This window comes from Danio rerio, chromosome 25 (assembly GCF_049306965.1).
Source record: "Danio rerio strain Tuebingen ecotype United States chromosome 25, GRCz12tu, whole genome shotgun sequence".
NCBI classification, from domain to species: domain Eukaryota; kingdom Metazoa; phylum Chordata; class Actinopteri; order Cypriniformes; family Danionidae; genus Danio; species Danio rerio.
The window spans coordinates 8,970,724-8,985,986 of NC_133200.1; the positions used below are offsets into that span (position 1 = coordinate 8,970,724).

The 15,263-nt window shown below is 35.6% G+C and overlaps 1 protein-coding gene across 1 annotated transcript in view; it reads left to right on the plus strand.

Annotated features, from left to right (window-relative positions):
* LOC137489326 (uncharacterized) overlaps positions 1–15,263 on the plus strand; it is a 49,558-nt gene that overhangs the window by 2,799 nt on the left and 31,496 nt on the right. Inside the window, exons 2-20 of the mRNA XM_073942802.1 lie at positions 796–831; positions 922–1,186; positions 1,613–1,724; positions 3,085–3,172; positions 3,261–3,346; positions 4,109–4,319; positions 4,480–4,605; positions 7,364–7,481; positions 7,555–7,693; positions 9,682–9,789; positions 9,925–9,994; positions 10,096–10,230; positions 10,386–10,562; positions 11,202–11,296; positions 11,380–11,509; positions 11,609–11,855; positions 13,355–13,392; positions 13,489–13,592; positions 14,869–15,020. Of these exons, the coding sequence (XP_073798903.1) occupies positions 796–831; positions 922–1,186; positions 1,613–1,724; positions 3,085–3,172; positions 3,261–3,346; positions 4,109–4,319; positions 4,480–4,605; positions 7,364–7,481; positions 7,555–7,693; positions 9,682–9,789; positions 9,925–9,994; positions 10,096–10,230; positions 10,386–10,562; positions 11,202–11,296; positions 11,380–11,509; positions 11,609–11,855; positions 13,355–13,392; positions 13,489–13,592; positions 14,869–15,020 (2,437 nt within the window). The remainder of the gene's footprint in view (positions 1–795; positions 832–921; positions 1,187–1,612; positions 1,725–3,084; positions 3,173–3,260; positions 3,347–4,108; positions 4,320–4,479; positions 4,606–7,363; positions 7,482–7,554; positions 7,694–9,681; positions 9,790–9,924; positions 9,995–10,095; positions 10,231–10,385; positions 10,563–11,201; positions 11,297–11,379; positions 11,510–11,608; positions 11,856–13,354; positions 13,393–13,488; positions 13,593–14,868; positions 15,021–15,263) is intronic.

The following is a 15,263-nucleotide window of genomic DNA, read 5'->3' on the forward strand; positions in this document are numbered from 1 at the left end:
GCAAAGAAGGTCAAGGTGATCCGGGATTGGCCAGCCCAGTCACCAGACATGAACATTATTGGTCCAAAGCATCATGATGAACTCTGAGAGTCCTGCAAGAACACTTTCTTTGCCATTCCAGATGACTTTATTAATAAGTGATTTGAGTCATTGCAGAGATGTATGGATGCAGTCCTCCAAGCTCATGGGAGTCAAACAGAATATTAATAATTTTTCCACTGCAGCATGACTTTATATTCTATACCAGGGGTGTCAAACTCAATTCCTGGAGGGCCGAGGCCCTGCACAGTTTAGTTCCAACCCTGCTCTAACACACTTACCTGTAGGTTTTAAACAAGCCTGAATAACTCAATTAGTAGGATCAGGTGTGTTTAATTAGGGTTGGAACTAAACTGTGCAGAGCTGCGGCCCTTTTGGAACTGAGTTTGACACCTGTGTTCTATACTATACATTATTTCTGTTAAATGACAGGACTTTTGTCTAAGTAAAGTCAGATCTTACTGTACTAATTAAATCATTAAAAATCAAGGCATGATTATATTTTATTTTGTTGAAATAAGCTTGATCTAGAGGTCTTTGCCTTTCATATAAGCCACTTCTGATACCAAATGATCACTAGAATTCCAGTTATTATTTGTTGTTCCTAAAACTTGGATAGGTGACAAGACTTTTGTCAGGTTGTCATCAGCAAAACACTATTTAAGGGGCCAATACATAGCGTTGAGTAATGTCAGAAGTAAGCCAGATTGAATGAAGGTCTCAGGGGATTGAAATTTATTTACCTTTTGTTTTTAGTGTTTCCTGGCATGACAAATTTGATCATAACTGAAGGTATGCAGTCCTTCACAATTTTTTTTTATAATCATTCAAATTGCTATTTATGAAAGATCAGATTCATAAATGATTTCTCTTTTGGTGTAGCCGTACCGAATCCAGATCATCAGTCCACGATCTGCAGCACATGGGGCAATTTCCACTTCAAGACATTCGACGGTCATTTCTTTCAACTGCCAGACACGTGCAGCTACGTTCTGGTAAAGATGTGCAACAGTCCCGTGTCTGATTTCAACATTGAAATCCAAAGACAAATTGTAAATAACTCAATCACGTTTGGAAAAATCACAATAAATCTTGAAGGGACAGTCATTGTACTCACCAACAACGACATCATCATGGGAGACCAAGTGTAAGTGTGTTTATTCTTTTCCAACTAAACTTTAAATTTGAGACTACATTCAAATATCTTGGCTTATAATCTCTAAAAACAACTAGGATTTCTTTTGTTGAATGTTTTTTTTTTCTTACTCTAACCTGATTTTAGTTCTAACCTTTAAAAACTACATGTAAACTTGTCTGTTAAAAGAAGGCGCTGAAGTTGTTTGTCATCAGCAAAACATAAAATTTAGGGGGCCAAAACGTAGCTTTGAGGTATGCCAGATGTCCATAAAAAATATTTACAAAAATCTGCTTTATTATTGATGTAAGTGTGAGTGTGTTTACTATTTTATTAACTCAATTTAACACTAAGTTTAAATGTCTTGGTTTATTACCTCTAAAAAAAAAAAAACAAAGATTTATTTTGTTAAATGTTGTTTTTTCCCTACACCAACAGGGTGTACGATTCAACCTATAAGGATGGAATTACTATCGAGCTGAACCCAAGTGTTAAGATCTCCAACAAACATGGAGTGACTGTCTTCTGGGAGAAGGAGAGATCATTTTTGGTATGCTTATTGTTTCTTAATTTTTAGATGAATATTTAGTACTATAATTGCGAAACTGTATTTTATGTTGAACTTCAGTCGTCTAAAGTTTGTATCAAGCCTACACTGGATACAAACAGTTGAGAGCACAATAGAACTTGTTACAAACACCTGTGGCACCCCATGTTCGCATTTAGAAACCTCATTTCAACGTGTAATATTTTGTCACTCACTAATTCTAATTTCAATTGCTATTTAGAAGAGTACACTCTTAAAAAGAGCTGGGTTATAAAAAACTGAACCCAGGCTCATTGCAGATACGAACCCAAGTCTACATTTCTAGGGACATTGACATGCGTAACCAGAGGCACGTCTTCTTGCAGTTTTTGTCTTTTGTAAATCCACCAGAGACTGCCGTATACTTATTGATGATCTCAAATTTCTCTTGCACGTCCTCTTCTCGTGTAAACGAGATTCCACCAGAGGACACAATATATACTTCAGCTGGCCAGGCCAGCTTGCTGTCGACCAACTGACTGACTCACCCATCCTCTTTCCTAATCCCAACCGATAGTTTTTTCAAAAGCAATCTAGAAAAAGAAAAACCGAGACTAGAAATAAGTAAACCGTTTGTTTATTTATTTTTGCTTTTGTTGTGCCTGGTTTCTGGCACCGATCTTTGCTAGACTCAAACACCATTGTTGCGGTCAAATCCGCTTTGAGTCTCAAGTTTACCATTATACATGGCGAGTTACTGAGCAAACTGGAAAAGCTGTCCATACAGAGGTAAGTAGCCAGCTGGTAGCGCGAAAAGGAGCAGAAGCCGTCGGCGGCGTCATACCACCCTATAGTGTTCATCTTAAAGCCAAAATTCAGCAAGACATACCTCTGGTTACATAATTTGTGCTCTCCAGAAATGTATACAGGGGTGCATATCTAAAAGGAGCCTGTGTTGTAAAAAAAGTACAAAACCAACCTATGGGTTCATTTTTTATAAATTGTATAGGTCCAAGTTTGTTCATATTTTGCCCAATTTGGGTTGAAATAACCCAGCATTTTTTAGATTGTACTATTGTACATAGTATTTGATAAAAAGAAATGGTGTGTCCCAAATTGTTGTATGTTGAAATGAGTATTCTAAATGCAAAATGAACTGATATATAGCCTATTCTGCTATGGATCCAGTACGCAAGTCACTTTTTAATATTATATTTTGGACTGTTTCAACTCACTCTTGTTTGTTGAGCCTGAAAGTGCTAAAAACAACAGCAAAGGCAGTGACTGCTATCAAAAATTTCTGTTGAGGGACCCTAAAAGTATTTTTACAAGTACATTGTAGTGTACACAATGCCTAATATTTAATTGCATGGTGTTTCCACAGATTGAGCTTTCAGAAAAGTACAAAGAAAAGACCTGTGGACTTTGTGGAAACTTCAATGGAGACAAGTCTGATGATTCCTTTAAAAATGGTAAACATCACGTTGATTAAACCTCTTGTTAAAGAAATTCAGCTGTGGATATTTTTATATACAATATCTAAATTTTTGTTTTGTATAGAATATGACGTGGCTGCATGGAAAGAGTCTCCATCTGAATCCTGTGAGAACATCGAAATGCAACCTAATGGTCTATGTGAAAACCAGGTATTATGACACAATTTTATTATATTTTGTAGCTATGTCTGAGTTTCATGTTAAAGTGTAAATACTGATTTTCAAAAATCTGATATGGTTTACTCTAAGGGTGTAACAATACATTAAAATAGATTGATATTTCATTAAAATGATTAACAATAAGATGTATTGAAAATATTGATACATCCATACTTGTTTTGCCTGGATTTAACAGCAAAGCAGAAGTCGCAAACTACTTAAGACACATTTAAGAATTAATCTAAAGTGGATTTTATGTTCAATTAAGTTAAATTTACTGTTCATATTATATGTGCTAGCGATATATTATATTCCGTTACCTCATATTTTATTAGAATCGTACTGCAGATTATTTTGACATTGACATATATTGTATCAATGACTAAGAGATTTGATATCATATCATTCATTCATTTTCCTACAGCTTAGTCCCTTATATGTCAGGGGTTGCCACAGCTGATTGAACCGCCAACTATTCCGGCATATGTTTTACACAGTGGATGCCCTTCTAGCCATAACCCAGTACAGGAAATTGACATATCATATATCATATCATATTATATCATATCATGACAATACATCTGACTCAAACCCTTATTCTACTCAATATATAAGATAAAAACTTCATTATTCTATTTTTTTAGTTAGCTTTTAACTCTGTTAGTGATTTAGCATTTGTAAACTTTCTGTTTTATGTTGTCTTATCTGAACGGCCTTCAATGCTTGTATCCTCTGACTTTTTTGATGTCCCAGACAAGCCTTTGTCAGCAGTATCTCAGCAGTCCAGGCTTTAGTCACTGTTATGATGTGATGGACATGAGTTCATTTGAAAAAGCCTGTGAGAGCGACCTGTGTCAATGTTACGGCAGCCATGACTGTCTGTGCAGCACGCTAACTGAGATCTCACAGCAATGCACACATGCTGGAGGACAACCAGGAACATGGAGGACAGAACAGCTCTGTCGTGAGTGGAAAAATGCCTATAGTCAATCATTTAACATGCAGTTATAATGATAATTGCACAATATTGATGGCACTTCATAGTACCGTCCTATTAGAATGAGTGTATTTTAGGTATATATTTTTGTGAGGTAATGTAATAATTGTTTTCTTATTTGGAGCAGCAAAGACGTGTCCTCTAAACCTGCAGTACCTGGAGTGTGGCAGTCCATGCAAGAGCACCTGCTCAGCCCCAACTGCAGATCTGATGTGTACCGATCACTGTGTGGACGGCTGCTTCTGCCCTGAAGGTGAGAAGTGATTTACCGATTTGTTTATTATTATCATTTATTTTATTTCTAATTGTTATATAATTAATTAGTATATATTAAGCATTTCACAGGAAAGTATGGCCCTATGAAATTAATTTTTTTTTTTAACATTCTGTTTTGTTTGGTTAAATTACATAATTAAACTACTGGGGCAAATGAACAGAAATTGTGATACCATTAAAGGTTTTACAGATCTTTACTATTGTTCAATTTTATAAATTTTTTGTATTGAACTTTTTTTATTTTTCATCATATTTGTGTTTAGCTCTGTTAAAATTATAAAAGAAAGTGTGATAATAATAACTTTTTTCAGGGTGTCCGCAGGGTCTTGAAAAATCTTTGGCCCAGTTTCACAGACAGAGCTTAGACTAGCCTGGATTAGGCCATAGTTCAATTAGGACATTTAAGTAATTTAAATGTAAATAAAATATTATAAACTTGCTTAGAAAAAAAAAACATTACTGGTGTGTATCTTGAGACAAAGCAAAGGCACTGATATATTTAAAAATCAATCAGTGCAATTTTATTTTAATTGAAACAGCTCAGACTTACATTTTAGTCTAGGACTAGGCTTAAGCCTTGTCTGTTAAACCTGGGGTTAATGTCTTAAATTTCAAAAACAAAATTTTAGTCCTTAAAGTCTTAAATTCACCGTAACATTGTGTTATAGGTCTTAAATAATTTCAAACAGTCTTAATTTTTCTCTGTCCAAGTAAAGCTACTCAATCAGCCCAACATCCGTCCAATCACCAACAATTATATATATATATATATATATATATATATATATATATATATATATATATATATATATATATATATATATATATATATATATATATATATGTATATAGGGAATATATTTCTAAACTTAATAGTTTTAATAACTCATTTCTAATAACTTCTTTATTTTATCTTTGCCATGATGAAAGTTTATAATATTTTACTAGATATTGTTCAAGACACTTCTATACAGCTTAAAGTGACATTTAAAGACTTAACTAGGTTAATTAGGTAAACTAGGCAGGTTAGGGTAATTAGGCAAGTTACCGTATAATGATGGTTTGTACTGTAGACTATCGAAAAAAATATAGCTTGAGGGGTTAGTAATTTTGACCTTAACATGTTTTTTAAAAAATTAAAAGCTGATTTTACTCTAGCTGAAATGAAACAAATAAGACTTTCTCCAGAAGAAATAAATACATTATCAGACATACTCAGGGGGGCTAAATAAGGGAGGCTAATAATATTTATACACATGGTCACCCTTTTTTTTGATGGTCAGTTTGTTGCATTTAAATTGTATTGCATCTACGTGCCAGTCTAGTCTCATTAGATTATAAGTAGACTGTTAGGTTGGGGTTAGGGTTAGTGTAAGTTGACATGTACTTTTGACAATGATAATTTTTTATGATAATAACAGAGCATTATTTCCCTTTACATGATCATCCATTTATACAAAAAATATTTACAGAAGTAAAGAGGAGCGGATATAATATTTATAACTAGACATGGAATAGGCAAGTTTTTATAGCAGAAAAGCATCATGTTGAATATGTGTTTTACTTAATCCATTCAGACAAAAAGCCAACAAATATGTATTTTTTTATCATTAATGTAATTGTGTTAATAAGAAAATTAAAATTGTGTTGAAAAAATATTCAATATACACAATTAGAGTTTTCTTGTTTTGACTCATTAACATATGTGGCTAAGAAATAAGTTGTTACGGCCCATACTCAAAACTGGCTCGAATTACAAAAACATTCAAGGTTTGAGCCGAACATATGGAAGACACAGACGTTTGAATTGTTAAATTGACGTTACGTCAATGTGTTTAATTTTCAATAAATCATACGCTTTCAAAAGAGACAAAACATTAACAAAAATCAAGTAGACAGGTAGGGAAGCTAAGGTAAACAGGTCTCTGACTAAACTGTTTTAAATGGACAGATCTTACCTAAACTCCCGTGAAAGGAATAAAAATAGGTGAGTCTTCCGGGCCACTGCTTACCTTCGCTAAACTAAATAAATAACAAAACGTGACTATGAAAAATAAACCCCTACCTGCTACAAAGCAAAGTATCAAAATAAACAAACTAGTTAACACATTACGAACTAAGAATCAAAAGATTAACAGGAACAAAACACTAAATGGAGCGGCATCTGGATGAATGATCGCCGGGCTTGCGGAGCACCGCCAGCCAGACCGCCTGAGCGCAAGCCACCACCTAGCTGAGGGAGGGCGAGAGACTGCAAGATTGAGACAGAGACGCCATTGCTGTCAGCCTTATATAGTGGGAATCCCCAGTGACGTCACAGGTATCAGCCAATCCTGGATAAGCCGGGTGAAACACTCCTCCTAGAACTCGATCGCAAGCACAAACTGGCAATAAACATAAGTGCATTTAATTTTTTTGCTGTTGTGGCAAACAAAAATAAAAAACCTGGGCCATTAGAAGAAATTCTTAGTGTTCAGCTCTGTATAAAACTATTTTTTTTTCATTATGGTTTTAAAAGGGTCTTAAATTTGACTTGACGAAGCCTGCAGACATTACTACTAATAGTAGTACACTAGTAGCACATTAGTGTGGTTTAGTTTGTCTGATGAAGATCCTTCAAATATAGCTTGTCCTCACATGAATATGCTTATTCTTACATTAACAGTGAAGACAGCTTCATATCACAACTGTTTTGTGCTCAGTTTTGTTCACCACTTTGCCTTCGTTTTGTAAAGGTATGGTCGAGGATGACATCGGTCAGAGTGGATGTGTTCCAGTAAACAAATGCCCATGTGTACACAATAACAAAACCTACTTCTCAGGACACTCGTACACACAGGCTTGTAAAACATGGTGAGTCGAGCACAGAAATACGAGCCATTTAACAGAATTTCACCAAACTAACGCTGCTCACTTTCTGTACCAGTACATGTGATGCTGGACACTGGACCTGCTCATACCTGGACTGTCCTGGAATCTGCTCTGTTGTTGGAGGGTCTCACGTCACCACTTATGATGGAAAAACCTTCACCTTTAGCGGGAACTGCGACTACATCCTCACTAAGGTCACTAATAGTCTGACAGCCTTCATTCTTTATTCACGAGTCAGAATCATACTCATGTAAATGTACCATTACTTGCCAAAAATGTAGTATAAGTAGAATAAAAGTATCTGTTCTAAATACTACCCAAAGTATGAGTAAAATAGCCCTTCTAAAAGTAATCTTATGTAGTGAGTGTTATACCATGACATTTTATCCACCTTATACCCTGCAAATTAAAAATGCAGCTTACATCAGTGCCAGGTGTGTTTCAAAGTTTAAGTGTAAGCCCATTCATGGGATGTAAATGAAAAATGTGTGATTAATTTAAAGTGAGAACACATTACATTAATATATGCACCTATAATAAGCCGTCAGAGGGCAGGTTGATGTGTTTACATTCATATGCATGAATATACTACATTCTGTAGTGCATTTAGCTATTGTTTAAGGCCATTTTGCATATTCAGTCATCATGCAGTACAATTGGCATCTTTCATCTTCTCATCACTGACATGCAGTCTAAATGGTCTCCCGGTCATTGTGTATAACAATTTTGTTTCTTCTTGGACATTTTTAGCTTTTTCACACTGTACAGTACATGTTTGCTGCATATACATTACCTGACAAGAGTCTTGTCGTCGATTTCAGTTGTAAGTAACAAACAATAACTCGACTTCCAGTTAATCATTCGGAAAAGTGACAGAAGATCGATTTTTCTGATGAATCATCTGTTGAACTGCATCATAATCATCACAAAGCCTATTCAAATTTTTCACTGAAATCAGTGAAGTTTGGTGAAGAAAAAAAAATCATGGTTTGGGGTTACATTCACTATGGTGGCGTGCAAAAGATCTGCTGAGTGTATGGCAACATCAACAGCCTGAGATATCAAGACATTTGTGTTGACCATTACATTACAAACCACAGGAGAGGGCAAATTCTTCAGCAGGATAGCGCTCCTTCTCAAACTTCAGCCTCCACATCAAAGTTCCTGAAATCAAAGAAGGTCAAGGTGCTCTAGGATTGGCCAGCCCAGTTACCAGACATGAATATTATTAAGCATGTCTGGGGATAAAATGAAGGAAGAGGCATTGAAGATGAATCTAAATAATCTTGATGAAGTCCTGCAAGAACGCTTTCTTTGCCATTCCAGATGACTTTATTAATAAGTGAATTGAGTCATTGCAGAAATGTATGGATGCAGTCATCCAAGCTCATGGGAGTCATACACAATATTAATTCTTTATCCACTGCAGCATGACTTTATATTCTATACTGTACATTATTTCTGTTAAGTGACAAGACTTGTGTCTAAGCAAAGTCAGACCCTACTGTCGTCATTAAATAATTGAAAATCAAGGCATGATCATATTTTATTTTGGTAAAATAAGCGTAATCTAGAGGCCTTTACTTTTCACATAAGCCACTTGCGATACCAAATGATCAACTAGAAGTCAAGTTATTATTTGTTGTTCCTAAAACTTGCATAGACGACAAGAGTATACTGTAAAGCAGGAATGAGCGAACTTGATCCTGGAGGGCCGGTGTCCTGCATAGTTTTGCTCCAACCCAACTCAAACACACCTGCCTGTAGCTTTCTGGTGATCTTAAAGACGCTAATTAGTGTGCTCAGGTGTGTTTGATTAGTGTTGGAGCAAAGCTCTGCAGGGACACCAGCCCTCCAGGATCAAGTTTACACATCCCTGCTGTTAAGCGTCCATGCCTTGATGTCAGTCTGCCTGATGCAGGTTTTATATGTGCGATTTGATTGGATGGGAATCATGAGTGAGGCTGAGTAAAAATAGCACAGTAAAAGTACTGAGACAGCACTAACATTTTGAAGTACATGAAGTGGTAAGGAAAAACTACTCAATTACAGTAATTTGAGTCTTTTTAACTCATTACTTTACACCACTTCCAACATTATTTATCATTTGAAAGTGCTTGAGATTCCTTTTTTAACTTCTGATGTCAGCACTTACATTTATTTGTTTGTTTGTTTGTTCCAGCACTCTAATGACAGTGACTTTGCTGTTGTGGGCAATCTGGCACCGTGTAACCCGGACCGAACAGACATTTGTCTAAATTCAGTTGCCCTTGTCATCTTGGGAATCACTGTAAGCTCCGGGTTTCATTTTTTCTCTTTTAAACGTTTTCATCATTTCCAATTCTAAAATAAGCAGAAAATATTCAATAAAAGAACCAACTAATAGTGTCAAAATCATCACATTGTTGTTTTCCTTGCAAAACAGATCAGCTTTTCCTCTAATGGTGATGTGACACTGAATGGAAACAGCCCATTTAACCTCCCTGCTATCATAGGTGGGGGATTCATGTTCATCATAAGCATGTTAAACCAAAATTAAATCTACAGTTGCAAAACTCTTCTGTTCATATGCTAACTACCTGTTTCATTGTCCCAGGTCCTGTGAGCATCTTCCAGCCCTCTTCATCTTTCGTTATTGCTGATTTACACAGTATTCGTCTGGAAATCCAGCTGGCTCCAATTATGCAGTTGTATATTGTAGCCAGCACTGAAGAGAAAGGGAAAATGACTGGTGAGTAAAGAAAGACAGCAAATCCTGCTTTTAATGATTCACTGTAATCCTATTGTAAGAAACAACTTCACAGGCATCTTATTGATACATTTGTAACACAATAAGTGTATTCTCTTGTTGTCTTTCCATTAAATTCTACATCTTGTTTGTTTCAGGTCTGTGTGGAAACTATAACGATGTCCAAAAAGACGACTTTAAAACAGAATCGGGCATTATAGAGGGCACATCCACAACCTTTGTCAACTACTGGATAAAAAACAACGTGCAGTACAGCTGTGCAGATGTTAAAGACACATTTACGGAAAACCCTTGTAGCTTGCGCATTGAGACAGGTACTTTTTACTTTTTTTAGAAACATTAATACAGCATGCATCAATAAAAGGACTTCATACAGTATGTCTGGCTGCTGATAAGCCTGTCTGGCTTCATTTTGTAAAAACATATGCCTGGATGTACATTATACTGCTTATTATATTGTTACTAAAGATAACAGTTAATCACAAAACATTGGTCTGAACTGTGATAAAGCTGAATCAAATTGGCTGAATGCAACCTACACTAACCTATGCATAATTTAGTCACAAGCTGCTGCCAAACATTAAATTAGCAAAAATAAAAACTGCAAAAAAAATAATAAAAAATTGGCGCTCTCCAGAAATGTATATAGTTGTACATTTTCAGAATGAGCCTGGGTTGGAAAATACGGTCAACATGATTCAAACTACAAGATGAGCCTGCATTATTAGTTTCAGCAGTTGTTATCTGGGAATAGCAAACTCAAAGTTGATCAATCAGAATATTCCAGAGAGCTGTGTAATAAGCACCAATAACAGGATTCAATAAATATAGTTTAGGCTGTTGTAGCATGAAAAATTCCCAGCCCTATAAATAAATATGTTATTGTTTGGGATATTGGAGGACAATTTTTTGTTTGTCTTGCTCAAATTATAGATGTTGTTCTTTTTATACAGAGAAACTTGCTAAAGACTGGTGTTCCCGCCTTACAAATCAAAGTGGAGTCTTTTCGGCATGTCATTCAGAAATATGCCCTGACATTTACTATCAAGTGAGTGTTTTTGCACAAAGTGAAAGAATAAACCAATGTAAAGAGCCCCTTTCTCCATTTAATCTGAGTTTCATTTTCTGCAGTGGTGCGTCTATGACACCTGCAAGTGTGCAGATATCAGGAAGTGCATGTGTGCGGCTCTTTCCACCTATGCCCACGCATGTGCTGCCAGAGGAATCATTCTCCAAGGCTGGATGGATGCAGAGCCTTGTGGTGAGAGTTTTTGTTGTTGTTCATATTGCTTGAAATTCTTATTAATTTTATTATTTTAAGGGACACGTTTAACTATGTTTGAAACATCTGTCTGTACAGAGACTAACTGTCCAGACAATATGAAATACTCCTATGGTGTGACCAGTTGTGACAGCACCTGCCGTTCTCTCAGTGGACAAGAAAGCACCTGTCAAGGGTCCTTCACACCTGTAGACGGCTGCGTCTGTCCTGAGGGAACCTTCCTTAATGAAGAGGACAGATGTGTACCTGCTGACCAGTGCCCTTGTTATTTTGATGACACGGTCATACATCCATCAGAAACAATCTCCAAAGATGGGGTTAAATGGTAAATATGATGGTTCAGCATACATTATTGACACATTACATCAGGGGTACTCAAGTTCAGAGAACAAGGAGGGAACATTTATCCACATGAAATGCGAAATGCCACAAACAACACAATGAGAACATTTGTCATGGACACCACTAATCTAATTTTAATATGATTACGACAATACTCTGATTAAGAGTCGACAATGTAAACAGTAATTTTTGATGACCCTAGTCTGACTAAAGACATAATCGAGCTAAACAGAAATCTAGTTAAGATGTGGAGTATGCCGATTTTAGGGCAGTACAGACATGCAAATACCACAATCAAACTATTACAGTCGTGTAGGATTTTCACTGCATTTTGCAACAGAATAGTCCATATACACACAACTGTTTGACACATTCTTCTCTGCACCTTCAGAGTCAGTGAAGGACCACAGACACCTGCATCACAAAATGCAGAGGTTCCATACGCCACGCAGTATCAAATTCCTTTAAAACAACACTCTTTAAGCAGTTCATACTCGCATCCAATATCTTGTTTTTCACGGGGGGCATGCATGAAATGTTCCTGAATGAAAGTGAAAGTGCCCAACTGCAGTTAAAGTCAACAAATTAAGAATGAAACGCCTGATATTACATGAAACTCCGGAGGAAATATGGATAGCCTGGTGACGCAATGACGTTAATCGAATTATGTGCTATAACATGTAATACAGGATCATTCAAAGAACGGAACATTCAAAATGCAATTCATGTAAACACCTTAATCATATTATTGTCTTACTCAGATTAAGGCAAATAATTTGATTACTGATGTCCATGCAAATGTAGGCAATGACGTAATAAACTTTGTATAAGATAATTTGATCAGTTTTACTGGCTTTAAAATTCAGTTTATTAGTAAGTCTGGCCTGTCCTTATCTATTTAAAATGTAACACTGAACGTGATCGTAATGTGGAACAAAAGAAAGTGGATTAACCTTGAAAAAATGCCTTTATTTATACAAAATCAGCATTAAATATATTTGTATTTAATAAATATTAATCTAATAATATTAAACAAATTAATACAATTTTTTGTGTTTTTTTTTTGTCTTTTTAAGGTGAGCTTTATACTCTGGGTCAATATACAAAGTTGTTGTTATTGTCGTTATTATTATTAATAGTATTGCTATAGTATTAGTTGTACATTAACTTAACTTTTAGTCAGTTGTTTTTTTACTGCTTTACTTACATCCGCGATTGACCACTTTTTGCCATATTTCCTAAGCTTTTTGTTCAGTATGCGACAGGTTTTAGGAGTGCAAGCTGCATTTAAATGAAGTGAACATAAAACCTAATATGCGCATTACTTTGAGTTCAATCTATTGGAAAATAAATACATTATGCATACATGCATGTTCAGCATGGTGTAGACGCGGCTTTGGGATGCTAATTGTGTACCCATGCACTACATTATTGATTAAAAACATATAATAACCTATATTATCTGGTTTGGTCATATTGCAGCACCTGCAACCTTGGCAAATTGCAGTGCTCCAGTCAAGGTGAGCAGTAAATACCTGTTAAGACATTGTATAGGACTGAGCTAAGGTATACAACCCTTGTATGATGTGTTTTTTTATATACTTATCCCACATTAGACTGCAAGCCTCCAATGATCTTCTTCAACTGCTCTAATTATGAACAAGATCAGAAAGGGCTGGAGTGTCAGAGTACATGTGAGAAACAAGACTCCAACAGTTGTGTAAGTTCTGATGGATGGATGGAACATATACATGATAATAGGATGGAAGGAATAATATCAGTTTATTAGGGCTGTGCAATTAATCGAAAATCCAATTTCGATTTCCATTTTGGCTTCAAACGATTATGAAAAAGCATTAATCGAGATAAACGATTATTGCATCATATACCGCCCCCCTTTCAGCTGTTGCTCCTAAAAGCGCGAAAGACCGCGTGCTTATGTGTGTGCGGCATCGCGCACCTCTGCTGACGAGGCGCAGACTTCTAAAGTCATCTTAATGTGAGCGCTTTAATGGTCAAATAGATGACAAAACGCAGTGTTTAGTGATTATTCATTATAACCCTCATTTGTGTAATAAACAAACGAGTTACGAGTTGAGGGTCAAAAGACACGTGAAAGAGAAACCATTAAAGAGACAGCGCGCGATGTTGCTTTTATCATTAATCAAACAAAACGAGAAAATCCTCTGCTCTTGACTGAAGGATTTTTGTAGCTAAAGTTTTATTCTCACTGTGAAAATCCTTAAAGCACAGTTTGTTTCATATTTTTATTCTATTGTATTTATTTATTTTTCCTTTGCAGGGAGGAAAATAACTGTATGTATACATTAAAGTCAGAATTATTAGCCCTCCTGAATATTAGCAACCCTTTTCCTGCCCAATTTCTGTTTAATGGAAAGATTTTTTTTAAACTTATTTCTGAACATAATAGTTTCTATATATCATTTCTGATTACTGATTTCTTTTATCTTTGTTATGATGACAGTACATAAAATTTTTCTAGATATTTTTCTAAACACAAGCATTCAGATTAAAGTGCAATTTAAAGGCTTAATAAGGGTAATTAAGCAGTTCATTGTATAACAGTAGTTTCTTCTGCAGTCAATCAAAAAATATATCGCTCAAGGGGGGTAATAATATTGACCTTAAAATGGGTTTCAAAATATTTAAACCTGCTTTTATTCTAGCTAAAATAAAACAAATAAGCCTAGAAGAAAAATATTATAGGAAATACTGTTCAAATTCCTTGCTCTGTTAAACATCATTTGGGAAATATTTATTAAAAAAAAAAAACATATTCCCAGAAGCGCTAATAATTTTGACTTCAACAGTAATCGTTTTGAATAATCGTGATTACAATTATGACCAAAATAATCGTGATTATGATTTTTCCCAAAATCGAGCAGCCCTACAGTTTATGATGCATTATTAACATGAAAAGGAATGAGTATTCTGTAATGACACTGATTGTTTTTGGGCTTGTGTGTTGGCAATAGGTCAGCACAGGGTGTGTATCAGGGTGTATGTGTCCTGAGGGTCTTCTGGCTGATGGAGAAGGTGGATGTGTGGCGAGTTACGAATGTTCATGTACCCACAACGGGGTCACCTATAAACCTATGGAGCAAGTTCAACAGGACTGTAACACCTGGTGAGCCCATCCCTGTACATTATTAATGTTGACAGATGTAGTACATGTTAATTTAAATGTGAAGATTAGTTGAATTAATTAACTGAAGATTAACTTTTGTCGTAAGTGAAGTTTATTCATAAACAAATTTCAAGAGGATCACGTGCTTATGATTGACACGGCTGGCCCCGAGTCTAGCTAATGTACGAACCACCAATCAGACTATTCCTAACCCAGTATAAATAACAAAACATCTTACCTTTA